The sequence below is a fragment of the Candoia aspera genome, chromosome 15 (genome assembly GCF_035149785.1).
Source record: "Candoia aspera isolate rCanAsp1 chromosome 15, rCanAsp1.hap2, whole genome shotgun sequence".
NCBI classification, from domain to species: domain Eukaryota; kingdom Metazoa; phylum Chordata; class Lepidosauria; order Squamata; family Boidae; genus Candoia; species Candoia aspera.
The window spans coordinates 4,130,274-4,148,284 of NC_086167.1; the positions used below are offsets into that span (position 1 = coordinate 4,130,274).

The following is an 18,011-nucleotide window of genomic DNA, read 5'->3' on the forward strand; positions in this document are numbered from 1 at the left end:
AAAGAAAAAACAGGTAGAATTTAAAATGTTTATAGGTAGTCCTCACTTACCAACTGCCTCGTTTAACAACTGTTTCACATTATGACGGTGTAAAAAACAGCTTTGCAACCAATCCTCACATTTACGACCGCCACAGTGTCCCATGGTCACGTGATCGCCATTTGCGAGCTTCACGGCCGGCTTCCGACAAGCAGAGTCAATGGAGAAGCCGGCAGTAAAATTGCAAGTCCTGGTCATGTGACGTCTTGCTTAACAACCTGTGGTGACTTGCTTAACGACTGAAGGGTAGTGATGTAAGTCTGTCACGGTCACGTGATGTTTTGCTTAGCGACCACAGTGCTTAGCGACCACAGGGCTTAACGATGGAGCTGCTGGTCCCAATTGTGCTCACTAAGCAAGGACTACCTGTACATGTTAAAGTCCACCATTCTGGCTGTTGCCCCAAGGACTAGAAGCTTGCTTTTTAGGAAGAATAAAGAAAAAAAGGTAGAGTGCAGTTTCAAGTTCCCAGCCCAGGTACAGAAATGGAAATGTGGCATTTAAGCAGCCTCAGGATGACTTCAGATGCAAGGGTGGGAACACAGGACAGGTTCTCAAACTTTGCAGGAAGGAAGTTCCTGCCTGAACCCCAGCAAGAGAGAAGTTTGGCATCATGGAAAAAGCAGCGGTCATTTCCTGCACAGCCAATGCTTTCAGTCTGGCGGAGGGAGGGGAAGAAAACCAGCAACCTCGAACCTAGCAAAGTAGAAGTTGAAAAATAAACTCTCCCTGCCTGGCATGCTTAATTTCTGTGGACAAGATCTTTCCCCTAAAAAGGAGCGTTGAACACCGTAATCCCCCACCCTCGCAGTACAAGTGCAGCCAAAACCCGGCTCCTGCAGATAGATTCCGCAAAGAAAGGCAAAGAAAGCCCCACAGGGCCACCGAGGGAGCTGCCCCCCCCCAATATTTCCAGCTCCAAAGCTGGAGTGGTGAGGCAGGGAGGGGGACCCCTGGATCGCACCAAGCGATTCCCTGCAGGGCCCAGCAGCCGGGGGTTTTGCGCCAGGTGGAAAGGGGGAAGGAGGGGGCCAATTCTGCTCACCTGAGCAACCGTTTCCAAGCCGGGCTGCAGTGGAGGAAACATCCCCCTCCCAGCTGCCTGAATAATGCAGAGCTAAGGAGAGATCAGATTCCTGGCCTGACCACTCGCCTCTCTTCCACCCTCTTGAGTGAGGCCTTGTTCCGCATGCCTCTACCCCTAGTCGCACCCAGGCCCTCCGAACCCCGGGCCGTCCCTTTGTGAGTGCCGAAGGACTCCACCTTTGCTAATTCCTCACCGGGGCAGAGGGGTGGGCTCTCCAGGGACCTGGCGCCCAGGGGCTGCTTCTGCTGGACAACAGAATGCCTTTTGCGCCTTTTGCGGCCCACTGGATTTCTGAGCCAAACGCCAGCCCTTAACGAGGGCTGACAAGCCAGCTCCAGGGCGCAGGGATGCTGGGTGAGGTTTAGCTTAATTCGCCTGGCCACAAGCCTTGGCGCCTTCACTGCACCCAGGCAGAATCTGGGGAGAAGTGAAGCCTGCAAGGCGGGCGGGCGACTTCTCACTGCGGCGCTAATTCCCAGTGCAGATTGCAAGCATCTCTTTCAAACCCCAAGAACTAGAAACTTTCCCTTTTTCAATGTTTTTAGCAAAAAAAAGGCAAGAAACTCAGCTTAGCTCAGAGAACTACAAGCGGCCCCTTGTGTGCATTTCCCGGATGTGCCACCAAAGGCCCCGAACCCCAACGGCGAGAAGAAGCCGGACCTCGGCTGCCTTGGCACCACCTTAAGCCCCCCCGCCCCAGGCTCAGGCCAGGCGAGGAAGCTGGGTGGAAAACAAGGAAAGAGGAGGGGAAGGCCAGGAGGGAAACGGGCACTGCCTCCCGTGCCCTCTGCCGTGCACCTGCTGGAGGGGAGCAAGGACAGTCCCAGAGATGGGGAGAAACACCTCTGGAGCGGCTTCATCAACAGCAGCCCCGCCAACTCAGGACCCTTCAGGCACTTTGGATTACAAGTCCCATCCCCCGCATCAGCATGGCCAGGCGCAGTCCAACAGGCGCTTTGGGGACGGTGGTGGTGAAACTGCAGCTGGCTCCATGCAAGCTTTTAGTGAGAATCCATGCTGGGAACCTAACAGAAGCACAGCGTGATAAATGTCTGGAACACAGAACCTAGGATGCCCTCCAGGTCTGGGCCAGCTGTTTTGGGAGGGGAGGGCATTTGCACGAAGTGTTCTCCCCCCAGCATTGCATCCTTTCCCCTTCTTTGGGGTTCTGGTGGGGGAAGGCATGGAATTTTGCAGCCTGCAATGCCCTTGTGGCATTGCTTCTCCTTTGGCACAACCAGCCTGGCACTGCTGCTTGCAGCCGGTGGAGCAAAAGGCAAGCCTGCAGCCCTAGCCATGCAGCATCTCAGTCAGGCATCCTTCTGGGCTTGGGGAAAGAGCAGAAGCTGCTCACAAACGTCCTCACAGCGCAGAAAGAGTCCTGCTGGACTGGAGCAAAGGAGCATCCAGTCTAGGTCCAAGTTCCCAGAGTGGCCAAACAGACGGTCCCAGGGAAACCACAACTGGGTGCCGTGCTGCTTCCGATGCTCAGGCCGTCTCAGAATCTAGAAACACCAAGATCTCCCCCACCCTCCAAGATTCGGCAACCTCTTTATTGCATTCTCTACTCTCCCCAGTGCACCTGTTTTACCTTCCCCAGCTCCCCAACATTTTTTCTCTGACTTCAAGCCGCCTCTCCTCCAACAGAATCCAGGAGCTAAAACTGAAAAGTGGCCCCAGGCATTCCCAGCTGCAGATGCCGTGAGCTGTTCATCACATGCCCAGGAGGAGACCCCTGGCTTTTCTATCCCATCTTTGCCTGCAAGGAAAGTAGCCAACTTCACACCAAATACCATCTCCTCCCAGCCTCCTGGAGTGGACAATCTTTGGGTCACGCGCAGCCCCAAAAGGCTTATGTGCAGTTGCTTGGAACTCTTGAAGATCGCAGAGCCAAAGCGGGGCGGCAAATCACTGACTCACAGAGGCCCAATGCCATGCCCCAAATTATACTGCAATCTGATGAATGAATTAATATCTTTATTACGGTCTTTGACCAGCCTTTACAATAAAAGAAAATAGTTTAATCCAACAATTTGTTGTCAGGAGAAAGGAAAACAATAAAACAGTGAAACAACATATCTAATTAAAAGTTTTGTGCAATTGTATAACATGATAAAAGTATTTGGCCGCCTGGTGTGTGAGTGTACAGTTAGCATCCCTTAAAAAGGAACAAACGTATATCTATCAGTGTGACCCTCAAATTTGGAGATGACTGGGGAAATCAGAGCATGTGTTGGGGCATCAGAAAAAGGACATGGGCAAGAGTTTCTACCTCCCTGGAACCACAAGGGCAGTACTGCGACCCAAATTCCAACTATTGTAAGCCTGAAAAAAGACACAGCTGCTTTAAAGAGGAGCGCATCATCCATCCATCCTTCCCAACCACTCTCAAAGGATGTACAGCCCTAGTGGACAGGCCCCCTTGGTCTTTACTGCGCTGCTTCTGCAAATGCAGAATTTGGGCAAACAGACAAACGGTCCCCTCTGAACCGAAGGATTCCTCCCCTGCCCTCCAGCGTCCCCCTTCACGAAAGCAGAGCCGAGCAAAGGCCGCCTGTGCCCACAGGCAGGGGAAGAGGAAGGCCCGCAAAGGAAGATGGACTCACCTTCTCAAAGCTGCCATGGCTGGAGGTGGTGATCCGCAGGGGCGAGCTTCTCAGTCCGAGGGTGAGCTCTGCGGGTTTGGGAAAGGAAAGCAGGTGTGAGAGGATATTGCGAGAGGACAGGCTTGCAGAGAAGGGATTAACCAGCTTTGGAGGTAAGTGCTCGAGTTATTGTTTCACAAGTGTGCACACACACAGGGACACACACACACACACTGGGCAGATGTTTAAGAGGGACATGAAGCTGAAAAGTTCCAAAATGTTTCTCCAGAGCAGTCCAGCCTTGTAAGAAGGATCAAAGTGATGGATTTCCAGGGATGCAAAGAAGTGTGGTTAACTGCTCTCAAGCTCTTCAGATTGGGTGGGCTGAATTGAAAAAAAAAATGGAACTCCCTTAATAGGACGCATTCCACCACCATAACCGCCCCTCGCCCCCACACACAGCACAGAAGCGGATGCCTGCACCCCCTCGCCCAGGCCAATGCCCTTCGCTTCTTCCAAGGTGCAAGGCACGGGGATGGGGAGCGGTGAGAGCTGTGGTCCAGGGCCTCCAGGATGGGTTTGCACATCATGTGAAGTGTTAGGCTACAGTTTGCAAACCTCAAGGGCTGAATATCTCCACGCCAAAAGCCAAATTAATCACACAGTTAGTACGAACCAAACATACAAGCATTAAGGGCATCTGTGCAACTGACACACAACACAACCATGAGTAACATGCATGTCTGTACAGCGGAGCCACCATCATCCACAGCTTTTTATAAACCTAGATTTAGCCTGCTACAGATTTTGGAGGGGGAGCTCTATCTTGGCAATGAACTGCTTCTCAGCTCCAAAATAAGGAGCTGATGCCAGGATTTTTCCAAAAAAAAAAAAAAAACCCCACCAACAATAAAACTTTCCATCCAGTTCAGTTGATAAACACCAGCCCGGCCAGTTGCGTGCAGAAGCTATTCTACCCGAAATAGGAAAGTTTCCAGCCTCTGGGACCTCACACAGGAACCCAGTTGCCACCAGCCACAGTTCAGGGGTAAGATTTCAGTCTGTCACCACTCTCGGTGGCTCGGTTGCAGCAGTGCAACTCCGCTACCGGCTGCCTAAGTTTTAGGTGTGCAGGCGCATCGTGCAATTTCCTTTTGGGATAAGGGATGATCTGCAGAGCACAGAAGAGGAGTAAGAAATAATCAGCCGAGGAAATGAGAGGCTTGAGATAAAGAAAAGAGGAGGAAACGGAGCTGAAGCAAGTTTTACCAGGTGGGGCTTCACCTCCCTGCCCCCCAAGGCTGCCACCTGTCGGTTCTCGGTAAGAGAGAGAAAGGAGAGACTTAGACTGCGAAGGCCAGTCTCAGCTGCCCTGTGCTGCAGGTGCCATTCCCTGCCAGTGGTAAGGACGGTGCCCGTGACTTTGGGCACATTCAGGCCAGTGTCACCCAAGTCTAACCAAAACTGGCTTTGCCCCAAGTTTGCTCACACTATCCTATGGAAGCCAGGATACCTAGTCTAACGTAACTTTGCTTGCTTCCCACCAACTAGGAGGTGCATACAGTATGCTGGCCCACCCTCGGGATGCAGGTAATTTTCACCCCCTCCCCAACGCCTCACCTCATCACCCCCCGTCTCGCAACATACCCACAGAGGGGGAGAGATTCCTCGGGCACAGCCTGCCCCACCCCCACCATCACAATTCCTGCCTGCCAGCCTTGGAAGGAAGGAGAAGCCATCCTTAGCTCCTAAAATTTAACATGGCTCTGCAACCCCCAAGGGAGACTGCCCATCCGTGATGATTAGATGACTTTGCTGAATGCCTCCCCCCTTCCCTGAAAATGCCCAGCAATTACTTAATGGAACTGGAATGCTGCTTCTGGGGACACCTGCAAATGCTGTCTTGATTTGGGGCAAAGGCTCTGTTGCTATGGATCATCACTGGGAAACTACAGGTTTAACACAGAACAGCTCCACAGACTTTGCAGTGGTGGGAGGAATTACCTTTGCAGAGATTTCATCCGTTACAAAAAAAGTGCAATTATCTCCTCTTATTTACTGAAGGACCCTTTCCTCTTTTCCCCACACCCCTCCCAGAAGTTTCTCTGAGCTGCCTGAAAAAGTCCACAGCTCCCTGGACTGGATACCCCTTTGCGAGTGACCTTAGGAGAAACATGGTAGAAATCCTGCCCGTGGGGCATCTTTCTCCCTCGCCACAAAAGAGGGCAAAGAAAGGGGAGCCAGGGTGAGAGGCAAAGTCGCCCTCCAACCCCCCGGGCCACTCACCTGCTCGCTGGTTCCCGGGCGCCCCCGCCAGGTGGCCCCGCAAAGGCTGGTGGCGGCTGTCCTTGATTTCAATGGTGAGGAGGGTCTTCATCTCGTCGTTGGGGTCGGCACCAGGACAGGGGGCCAGGGAGGACGCAGGGCTTCGGGCAGGGCTGCTTGGCTGACCACGGGGCGCCTCTGAGCCAGTGGAGCCCCCCTGGGTGTTTTCAATGCGAGACCGGGCGGGGGGCGGCTTCCCCTCCTGCCATTGGCTGCCCTGGTTCCGCCCTCGGGGACCGCCTGCCTCTTTAGGGATGGCAGGAGACTGCGAAGGGGGCCTCGCCGCCCCAGTCTTGGCATGAGAAGCACCGGTCCTGGCTGCACCCGGACCGTGGCTCCCATCTTGCGCCCTGCCGCCATCCTGGAACGTCCGAACGGCAGTGCCGCCACTGCTGCCCCCACGGCCCCTTGAAGGTAAGTTGGTCGCATGCTGGGAGGGCAAGGGGTGCTGTTGCTGCAGGACAGGCAGCCCTCTGCCGGCCCTCTCTCCCTTCTGGGGCACCACCGGCTGGTTCGTGGCCCCGGAGCTGAACTTGCGAGCACGCTCCCGGACGGAGCCGGCTCTCTGGAAGGGCTGCTCCTGGCAAGGATCTGCAGAGAGAGAGAGGAAGCTGTCGGGGGGGCAGGGGGATGACCCAGCTTGGGAACAGAGAGTGGTTTATCTCAAGCAGCTGGGAGCACTGCCAGGCCCGGGAGAGAGACCCCAGGAAAGCCAGCAGCCGGGACTTTTCTCTCCTTCCCTCCCAGTTACATCCAGAAAATCTCCCTTCTTTCCAAAAAAAGAAGAGAAAGGAAACATCCGCCACAAGAGTCAGCCCCTCTTCCAAAGCTCGCAAGGGCTTCTCTGCTGCTTTTTGGCCTTTCTGGGAAAGGCAGACCCCGATCTGGGAGGGCGGGGGGAGGTCCCCCCTGCAAATGCCCCAGATCAGTTAAGGAGCAGGGCAGCTTCCTGCTCCCCAAAGTCCATTCAGGACGCCACAGCATGGCTTCATGGATTGTGTCCCCCCACGGAGTCAACTGTTTTCTGGTTCAGTACGAAACGCAGAAGTGCAGCTCCCCAGACAGGCCGGGTATCCCGACGTAACGTCGGTCTCTGTGTGTCCTCCTGGGGCCCACACCCTTCCTTGATCTTGCCAGATGGGCAAGCAGGGAAACTGCCCAGCAGACTGTAGCCGGACACAGGGCAGATGCCCATTTGGGGAAAGCTCAGAGAAATCTAATAACATTCTTATTTTAAAAAGAGAGAGAGGCTCGGAGAATTACCTGCTGCAGGCTTTGGAGACGGGGCAGGCTGAGTGGCTCTGCAGCAATCGGCCTCTGGGGGTTGGGAGGCTCCGTGCGGGGCACTGGCTAAGCAGGCTATCGGGCATTAAAATGGAAAAATAAAGCCACGTTAGAGAGGAAGGGGATTCAGCCCTCCCACGCGCAAAGACACAGAGGTGGCTAATTGGCTGTGATCAGATCCCAGACCCTGGATTCTGCAGGCCAAGCCCTCCCACCTCTATCTTGAGACTGTTTTGATATCCCAGACCCCTTCACGACTCTGAGCAGGAACCCACACAATAACCCTGCCAGGTGGGCCAGCAATGTTATCCCCAAATGGAAAAAAAATGAGCTGGGAAGGAGGGTTTCCAGGCCACAAGGGAAGGGAGAGGCTTCCTTACTAAACTCTTCCAGCCCAACGGAATGCTGTATTGATTATCCTGCAGTGGTATATTCCTGCCGAGGACAGGGATTGGTGATCTCCAAGATCCCTTTGACCCATCCATCTTTGGAACGATGCTGAAATGGCATCCTAGCAGACACCGCCCACTACGGGTTTCAGTACTGAAGAAGAGAAGGGGTCGGCCCCTTTCTCTGTGGCCACACTCTGCTCCTGACCTCTGCAATGAGAAGCTTCTTTGGACCCCCTTCGGTGGGGTTCAGCATGGCAGGCACAAGACTGCCCTTTTGGCCTGGCGCCCTAAACGACAAGGCTCTCCTCCATCTTGCCTTTTCAGGAAGCCTTATCCTGCTACCAGCTGCTGAGGTGCCAGTTACCCAAAAGACTTCATTTGCCCTCACTTGCCGTAGGTTTACAAGGCAGATCTGGTCTATTATACCCATATCACAGATGGGAAAGCTGAAGCCGGGAAAACAGGTTCATGCATCTCACGAAGCCGTGGCTTCACTCAGAGGCATGAACTTGGCCCTCTGCAAATTCTCCAGCAAGCCATGGTTAAATGATGCTTGAACCCAGCCAAGAATGGTTGCTTAAAGCAGGAGCCTGCAACTTTTTCCAACTTCCAAGAGTTACACAGGATCTTATCCATGACATGAAAAGGGGCTACACTCCAAAAAGAATGTCTGAAGACAGGACAAAGAGACTTTGACTTCTTTTCAATGGCACTGACATTTATTTAAACTGCATTAATCAGCTTTAATTAACATTCAGTCTCAATGTGTTTGCTGCCATGTCTCTCATCAGAGGTCATCTAGACCAACCCCGCTCAGGGCGAGATCTCCTAAAGCCTCCCGCAGAGACGAACCCACAGAGATTAGAGAGGAACCTACAGACGAGCCTAGAGAGAGCCATCAGTCTGAAATGCTTCAGAGGTCCTGCCCAAGCAGGTCCCGTCCAGCTCAACAGGTCCGGCATGCTACAATTATCTGCTTCTATTTCATTTTGGGAAGAGCCTGGGCAGGTCTTCAGGGGCCTCTGGTTACAGGCTGTTGGCCTGTGATCCCCGGAGAGCATTGGTGGCAAGGGGCCACATGTGGAAGGCTGGCCGCGTGGACAGCCACAGGGATCCCCCCTCGATTCCTGAGTACTTTTCTCTGGCTCTCGCCTGGGCTGTAGCTGCAGGCTTGGTGGGTCTTGGAGGTGTACGTGAAGCCCAGAGAGCCACTCCTGAGAAGCAGGCCCAGAGGCCAGGCCCCAGAGGTGGCCCTGCAGCTGCAGCGCCTGGCCCAGCTATTCTGGTTCTGTGGGACTCCGGAGAAGATGGGGTTTGTAGTCCAACATATCTACAAGGCACCCTGAGATGTGACTTAACTTCCCACAAACTATCCCAGGGGAAACTTTCAAGCAAAGCAAAGTAGCAATCATTCTTTGAAAAATACAGATAAAAGCAATGGGGGGAAACGTTGAAAAATATGCACAAATAGCCCTGAGAAGCAGCACCACAGACAAAACTGGGGAAATGTCGGTATTAATGGCAGTAAGGCAGGTGTCGGCAAAGCCCCCCAGGAAGATCTTTCCGCTCTGCCGCTGCAAAGGGTCTGCCTCCGGCCCCATCCACAGGAGCAGGTGAAGTGTGGCTCCTAGTGATGCTCTGGGGGGCCAGACCACGCAGGACAACGGCCTCAACCCGCTTGGCAGCTCGGCCTTTTTCACAGCATCTGGAATCGGGCAGAGAACCAGGACAGGTTTTTTAAGCAAGCAAACCCAGGAACCTTGGGAAAAGCCGCCCCTGACAGGTGGGGACTTCAACTCACAGAATTCTCTGGAATGGCCATGCTGGCTGGGAGTTGGAATCCCCTCTGCCGGCCAATGCCCAGACCGGGAAAGGCTGTTTAGAGCCATCCTTAATGGCAGCCTCAGCATTGCCTCTGCGCAGCTGCCTCCCCCAGACCCACAGGCACAGAAGCGGCCCTCCAAAGACACAGCTCGATCCGGAACCATTTCGAGACCGCTGCAAGACGACAACTCCCACACACCAATTAAGGCAGGCCAGCCAGGAGCAGTCCTGCCTGACCTCAGCTGAGCTCCGTGGTGCTGGCTGGCATCCAGCCCCTCCCGAGCCCCAGCACTGTCCCAGCCCTCGTCACCCCCTCCGTTGAGGGCGCCTGTCACAACAGCAAGAAAGATCATCTGCGTCAAGCACCTTCACAGAAGCACACAGAGCACTGTCATGACTAATCCCTGCCTCTTGCTTCCAGGAGGGGTCAGCCAAAAGTTGCCTCCAAGGAGTTATGGATGCATAAGCAATGCCCCGCAAAGGCGCATGGGAGAACGCAAGGAAGCTCTTCTCCGAAACCAAGAAAAAACCCAATCCAACAAAAAGTGGGGGGTGGGGGAGTGGCAATCGGCTCTAGCCAGTGAGCCAAGATCTAAAACAGTCTGGTGCAATGGAAGGAAAGGGAGAGAAAAGTATTGGTCCCCTTGCATTATACCTGCACAGGGAGAGACGATTCTCCACAGTGCCTTTGTAAGGATCTGACACAATTGTCTCATCCATTTAAAATGCAGATTTCAGATTTATTGAAGATGTGTACAGAATAAAGGAAAAAGCCACGACTAAAGATTCTCGCTCAGACTGCCCAATTAAAAGCAAACAGGCAAGCCCGACCCCCCTCCACATTCCTTCCCCCTTTGCACCAGCTTCTAAACGTCTTGATACGACCTTGGACTCCACCACTGGACCAAACACTGTTCTTTCCCACTCTCATTAAATCTCCCCCTCCCTTCTGGTGCTTGACACATGTTGACTCAACTGGCAGAGGACACGATCAAACTATCTACCAGCTCTTTGATCTGCATTCTGACAGCCTTAAGCTCAGTTTACCCTTAGTTGATCTGGTCTAAGGATAAAGAGAGGGGCTACAAAATGACCTCACCCCCCCTCATTAGATCACCACGAAAAGGGAAGGTGGATGCCTGCAAGGGCCCAGGACCATTGCTGCAAACCCTACACACAAAACCCCTTTGCACAATTTCTTCATCACTAAGCATAAAAACATCCCAGCTGTCAATGGGGGGAACAGGGCAAGAGACGGAGACCAACAACGGCTGTTCAGGACCCACTGTGGCTGAATCTGGGGGCCAGGAAGCGCCAGAGGGACGACAACCATTCTCTCTGCCAAAATCTCCTGCTGGGACTAGCCCACCTCTTTCCTCTTTCCCACTGGGAGGCATCAAACATCCAGGAAAGCCCCCCCAGGAGTCCTGGGGACACGGCAGCATCGGAAGGCAGCAACGCCATCAAAACTCTGGAGAGCATGGACAGAGGATGGCTGCAAACAGGTCCTCAGCAAGAGTGCATGTGTGTGCACACAGAGGGGAAAGGAAAGAGGAAAGGAAGGAAAGGGGCTTGCACAAATAAAGGAGAGGGCCTCAACCGAGGAAGGAGTGAGGAGATGTTCCTGACCTTATTGGGTGAAAGAATGTGAAAGGTCCAACTCAGAAAAGCAGAAATTCCCTTTCTGGGCAGGAACAGCAAGAGAGCCTCCCAGTCAGTGGCCTCACTTGCAGACTGAAGAAAGGAGGGCAAAAGGGGCCAGGAGCCAAGCCCTGAGGCAGGAGCACATTAGCTGGGGGGGCTCCTTTAGAGCATGAAGCCCCTGCGCAGAGAGCCCCTCTCTGCCCCAGCCCTGCACACCACCATCTTCCCAGGAAAGAGCATCCAGCAGGCAGAACAGTCCTGCTCCGGTCTAGGGGCTGCGGCTGGGGGCTTCGTAGCAGAAGGGACTTTAGGCCAAGTCCCTGAAAGCACTGAGGGGGGCAAAGCTCTGGAAGAGGGAAGCTTGCTCCGGAGCAACAATGCATGCTAGCATCCCACAGCTGCATCTGCCCAGTGCCCAAAGCCATGGGTTGTTTAATGAGGTTTAATGGAGTAAGCCACAATCGGTTGGGTTGGCACAACCCATGATGCTGTAAAGCATGGTTTACCACCACAAGCACTGGGTTCAAAGGGCACAGCACTGCCTTATGGAAACACTGGGGAAGCAGGATGGTGACTTCTCACTTTTCACCAGAAAAATAAAAACCAGCATTTCCATTTCTTCAGCTTCTTTCCCCAACTGGGTCCCCTCAGCGCACAGTGGGATTGCACCTCCCAGACTTCTCAGCCAGGAAGGTCACAAAGGGATAACCGGGCACACAAACTGCATGATTTGGTTGCAGTTTATGGAAAAAAACATAAAACATGGGTTCATGCAACCAACCAAGCCATAAACCGTGATTTACAAGTTCACATGACACACTAAGCCAAAATAACATCATGGCTTAGTATGAACCCAGCCACAGTGTGGGGCAGGCCTCTTAAAGGAGAAATCAGATGTGGAGCCTGAAGAGATTTCTGCTGGTTGGGAAGGTGGCATTGAAACTAGAGCCAACCATACAAAACTGAAAAACGGTACACGTATTGCAGAATCTGCTCAGATCTTGCTTCAGCAGATGTGGAATTTTAATTATCTGTCATGGGGGGAACCTTAGAAAACCACTGGTAGTCAACAGAAAGAAACCTCCCCCAACCAGGTGCTCCCTTCAGTTGGGACTACAAATCCCACAAACTTCAGATAGAAACTTCTGGATGCTGTAGCTGGCCAGGTGGAGAAGCAGGTACAGCGCCACGGGAGCCGTGCCAGGCCTGGCAGAATTGGCCCATCGGCAATGGCTACAGCTGCTCTGCATCCCAAGGCAAGCTCTCTCTCTCTCTCTCTCTCTCTCTCCTTTTTTGTCTTTCCTTTTGCGAAACTTTCCCCAATGAAGATTTAAGAAATACAAGATGGTGAGAAGGGGAGTCAAAACAGCTTACCGAAATATTCTGGTGGTATGTTTCAGGCCTCTTCCAGCCCACAAAATCTGGCTTTCGCCCATTGCTAGCGTTTAAGTTTTGCAAAAGTTATACAAAAGCCTTGCAACAGCTGTGCCTCTGCTGACAGAGAGAAAAAGGCAGAGGATCGGGGAGGGGAGGGGGGTCCTGTCTCTGAAGGTCCTGGGGATTATAGAACTCAGACCCTCAACGTTCCCAGCAGGGCTGCCTTGCCACCTTACCGTCTCCCTCGTGGTCTGCTGCACCTTCTTCCTCTTCTGGGGTCTGAGGCACAATCTGGGGAGAAAAGAAAAGCAATGAGAACAGGAGCCCATTCTGTCCCCACTCCCCCATGTGGGCTACAGCACAGATGAGCCCCAGAATGGCACCAGACCAGGGTGGGCTGGAACTACTGGCTACCCAAACTCGTATCACCCGCTCTGAAAGACCCGTCCCACAACACACTGGTTTGATCTGGGGCTGGGGAGAGACAGTCGCTGCCCAGCATCAGAGCCATCGCCTTTATTTCTCTCCCCTCCTTCCTCGGCTTCAGATTTTTAAAAAATTAAGCCAAGTGAAAGTATGTGAGTCAGAGATATAAGAGGGCAGCAATATTAACTATTTTCAGCTTTCCAAAACAACCGTCCCCAGAAAAACAGCAGAACTGGTTCCCAACTCGTGCCTAACCGGGATGACTCGCTGCCCCTGGGGGCCATCAAGGGGAACTCCCTTGGGGGCTGATCAAGGGTGGGACCGCTGGGGCAGGACTGATGTCTCCTGCGGCTGTTTCTATGCTCCACTTTGCTTTCTTACAGTAGTTCAACTGCTACCTCCTGCAGGGGTGTGGCTTGCTCACCTGAAGGCTAGAAAAGGTGGGGAGCAACGGTCAGACTGCCAGGCCCAGCCTGGTGGCTCCCACACGCCCAGCCAAAGGCTCTGCACCAAGGGCTGCCATGGGGAGGGGTATGTCTCCCCGAGGGTGTGTGTGTGTGTGTGTGTGCCAATTCCCAGAATGCCGCACCCAGCATGGCCACTGCTGAGAATTCTGGGGGTTGGCCTCCCCCCCGCATCTGAGGGTTCCCTGGTTGGGGAGGGTTATGAACCGCCACCGTGAAACCTGGGGCCACAGTCCTCCCCCGGACCCTGGAGGTTGGGAGGCCGTTTCTCTCCCGAGAGCCATATGTGTCCAGCCGAGCGTCACACCTCCCCCCATCCGAGCCAGTCACATTATGGAAATGTACTTTTGGTGGGAAGGATGGCTCAGATGCAGCCCGCCATGAGTCCCCCCCTGGTGGGACTGCCCCCACCCCAATTCCCAGCCAACCCAGAGAAGTCTCAGAGCCGCCAAGGCACCTCTCTCTCCTTGCTCGAAAGCTTCAGGTGAGGTGCTTCTTCTGGGAGGGCGCCCCCCCCGGCGTGGGCCGTCTCCAGCCGCTCCTCGTCTGTAGCTTCTGTGGAGGCCTCTCCTCCGGAGGAGCTCAGCACCTCCCTGCGTCTGGGGGGTGCCTGTCCCCCGGCGTCGCCCCTCTCCTGGGAAGAGGGCTGCGGTTCGGGGCCGGAATCCCCATCATGGGGGCTGGGGCCAGGGTCTTCGCCGGCCTCGGGCTCCGTCCTGCTCTCCGGGAAAGAGGCCGACTCGGAAGGTGGGGGGCTGGGGGTGGCGTCCAGGAGCAGAACAGTCCCCAAAGAAGGATCTGGAGGGGGGGAGGCGGTTAAGAGGCTCCGCTTCTCTCAGAAAGACACCTCTCCAGTCGAGAGCAGCCAGACAGGGTGCTCTGCAGCGTGTTGCCCACAACACCCATCCACCTGCCGACGCCGCCACAGGCCGCCACATCTGCGGGCCCCTGCTAAGGCGGGCCTTTGTGTCCCATCCGCCAATCACATCTTCCCCCCTTTATGAGCGCCCTCACGCAGACAGGCTTGCCCCCACGCCAGGCGCTGCACCCGGCCTGTGCAGGGGGCCCCCCGCGGAACCTCCGGCCCAGCCTCACCTGGAGCGCCCGCAGCCTCGGACTCCGGTGGCTCCTGGATCCGGGCTTGGATCAGCTCCTGCTCTGCCCGCTTCTGCACCTGGAGGAGGCCAAGAGGAAAGCGCAGCCTCAGCCCACAAGACCCATTCAGCAAAGCCCTGAGCGGGTGCAGAGTCCAGTTCAGTTGGCACACACGCGTGCCCCTGAGCAAGCGGTGACCATTTAGGGTGGGTGGCCTTCCCAGGCACGCATCCTCTCTCTCTTTGTGTAATACAGAGGAGATCAAAGCCCCCCACCACCACCAGCTGCTCAGTCTCTCAGGCAGCGAGTGTGCAGGCTGCAGCTCTGAGCCAGCAGTGCAAAATGAACAGAATCCAATCCACCAGATTTTCACTGGGAAGCTGCATCATTCTGCACCAGCCAGGGCATCCCAAATCAACACATTTTCAATGAGGATGTGGCATCTTGAACAAAGAGAGGAGCAAAGATTTAATCCAAGCCTGCCAGGGACAGTACTGTGCACGCACACACACACACACACACTCCTCCCTTCCTTCCCTGCCTCCTCAAATCCACCCAGCCAGACTCGGAGGTGCCCATTCTTTTAAATAAGGCCGTCTTGGGGGAGGAGACTCCCTTCTCCACCCAACTGTTCCTCTATGGACACCTGTGTGTAGGAATGCGCAGACATGCACAAGGCAGCAGCAGCAGATGCCAAGCGACAGAATGCAACCTCCCCCCAACTTACCGAGCCTTGATTCCAAGTTGCTAAGCAGCTGGGGCATTGGTGCCCAGCCGCTGCCAGATGTGATTTGGGGGGGGCGGGAAAACTGGGAATGATCTGGCCTGGGGGCTTTGCTCAGGAAAAAGAGAGCAGAGGGAGTGGCTGTGATACATTGAAGCTGACATCTCAGGGAGGGAAGAATTTACCCCAAAGCCCGACCACAGCGTTTTGGCAGACCAGAACCACCACTGCTCGAACAGAAGTATTTTGAAGCAGGAGCAATACGAAGGGCTATCTATCTATCTATCTATCTATCTATCTATCTATCTATTTATATCCTGACTTTATTATTTTTATAAATAACTCAAGGCGGGGAGCATACCTAATACTCCTTCCCCCTCCTAATTTCCCCACAACAACACCCTGTGAGGTGGGTTGGGCTGAGAGAGAGGGACTGGCCCAGGGTCACCCAGCCGGCTTTCAGGCCTAAGGCGGGACTAGAACTCTCCTTCCACACCTGATTGGCTCTGGGGCTGAGAGAGAGGGACTGGCCCAAGGTCACCCAGCCGGCTTTTGTGCCTAAGGTGGGACTAGAACTCTCCTTCCACACCTGATTGACTCTGAGGCTGAGAGAGAGGGACTGGCCCAAGGTCACCCAGCCGGCTTTCAGGCCTAAGGCGGGACTAGAACTCTCCTACCACGCCTGATTGGCTCTTGGGCTGAGAGAGAGGGACTGGCCCAAGGTCACCCAGCCGGCTTTCAGGCCTAAGGCGGGACTAGAACTCTCCTTCCACACCTGATTGGCTCTGGGGCTGAGAGAGAGGGACTGGCCCAAGGTCACCCAGCCGGCTTTTGTGCCTAAGGTGGGACTAGAACTCTCCTTCCACACCTGATTGACTCTGAGGCTGAGAGAGAGGGACTGGCCCAAGGTCACCCAGCCGGCTTTCAGGCCTAAGGCGGGACTAGAACTCTCCTACCACGCCTGATTGGCTCTTGGGCTGAGAGAGAGGGACTGGCCCAAGGTCACCCAGCCGGCTTTTGTGCCTAAGGTGGGACTAGAACTCTCCTTCCACACCTGATTGACTCTGAGGCTGAGAGAGAGGGACTGGCCCAAGGTCACCCAGCCGGCTTTCAGGCCTAAGGCGGGACTAGAACTCTCCTACCACGCCTGATTGGCTCTTGGGCTGAGAGAGAGGGACTGGCCCAAGGTCTCCCAGCCGGCTTTCATGCCTCAGGTGGGACTAGAACTCGCGGACTCCTGGTTTCTAGCCCAGTATCTTAATCACTAGACCAAAGTGGCTCTAGTGCCAGTTTGGTCTAGTGGTTAAGATTGCAGTGCAAGTCCCCAAATCAGCTTAAGGTAGGTTACAAAGCAGAGGAAAACTCCCTTCTCTTCCACGCCCCCGCTCCAGGGAAATCCCTTGAAAATCTTGGGCACATGGTGCACCCTCATTCTTCCCTTCCCGAAAACTGTGGAGGGCAGTTAAATGGTCATGCGGTTCAGATGCCCTCAGATATGCCCAATTCCTTCATGCAGAAATCTAGCAGGTCAGGGAGGGCTGTAACAGAGCTTTCTTCTTGCTTTCTGCATGCAGGAACAGTCCAGGGGGCACACTGTGTCTGAACTGGAGGAAGACAATGGGTGGCTGTTAAAGTGAAATTCAGGGCAAACACCAATCCGTCCAGAACAGCCTCCAATTAGAGGCCTCCACACTTGCTGGACTCCTGCCACTGTCTTCAGTCAGCCTGGGGTCTGGAAGATGATGGGAGTTGTAATCCAACATGCCTATCAAACTTGTCAAGGCAGGAGCCAGTCTAGTACAAAGAAGCCCTAAATCGCCAACTAGGCGGAGGAGGCTGCCCTCTGGTGGGGGAAACAGGGAAGGCCAAGTTCTCAAGGCACAACCAATGGAGACTTCTGCAACACGGTGCCCTCCGGAGCGCAGGGACCAGAGTTGCCCAGGCAGTCCTGCCTTTGCCAGATGCCAGGCTGGCAGCAGAATTCCCAAGAGACTCCACAGGGGAACCATTAATAGTCAAAGACTGTGGCTACTGGGCATGATAAGCAGTCCCAGACCAACAGGCCACCCTTGTGGCATTCATGTAACAGAGGAACCCCCCTGTGGCCCTATTTAATTTAATGACCTGGTCGACCCAGCACGCGAAGCACCCCACACGCCCGGGCCGAAGCGAACACAGCATCGGAACCTGCACGTGTGATTCCTTGATGGTCCAGCGTACAAGACAGAAAAGTAGCTGGCTGAGAAAAAGAGGGTTCGCTCAGCCGCAGGTATGGTGTGCAAACACAGCAAGTGGAGTATTCGCACTACAAGTACAATCCAGGCTAGCGAAAGCCAATGGCTATTTTATTTTATTTATTTTATTTTTATCCCGCCTTTATTATTTTTATAAATAGCTCAAGGAGGAGCACACACCTCATACTCCTTCCTCCTCCTCCTTTCCCTGTCTACATCACCAGTGGTACCCAGACAATGTATGATGCTCTAAGACAACAGCTGGTTTTCCATAATATCCTGCCTGATAAACTACCCAACCTTTTTTAGCCTCACCTACAGGTAGTTCTCACTTAATGATCATTCATTTAGTGATGGTTCAGACTTACAACGGTGCTGGAAAAAGCAACTTACAACTGGTGCTCACACTTATGACCGCCACAGTGCCCCACAATCACGTGATCACCATTTGAGCACGTGGCAGCCAGTTTGCATTTATGACTGTCGCAGCATCCTGTGGTCACAGGATCGC

At 54.2% G+C, this 18,011-nt stretch overlaps 1 protein-coding gene across 3 annotated transcripts in view; it reads right to left on the reverse strand.

Moving 5' to 3' along the window:
• Window positions 1–18,011, reverse strand: part of SMTN (smoothelin) — a 63,889-nt gene that overhangs the window by 26,845 nt on the left and 19,033 nt on the right. For 2 of the 3 annotated variants that reach the window (XM_063315734.1, XM_063315735.1), the window contains exons 6-11: window positions 14,543–14,621; window positions 13,905–14,245; window positions 12,794–12,848; window positions 7,300–7,395; window positions 5,998–6,627; window positions 3,733–3,800 (exon numbers count right to left, since the gene is read on the reverse strand). In XM_063315734.1, coding sequence (XP_063171804.1) covers window positions 3,733–3,800; window positions 5,998–6,627; window positions 7,300–7,395; window positions 12,794–12,848; window positions 13,905–14,245; window positions 14,543–14,621 — 1,269 coding nt within the window. The remainder of the gene's footprint in view (window positions 1–3,732; window positions 3,801–5,997; window positions 6,628–7,299; window positions 7,396–12,793; window positions 12,849–13,904; window positions 14,246–14,542; window positions 14,622–18,011) is intronic. The other variant, XM_063315736.1, reaches the window with a different exon arrangement.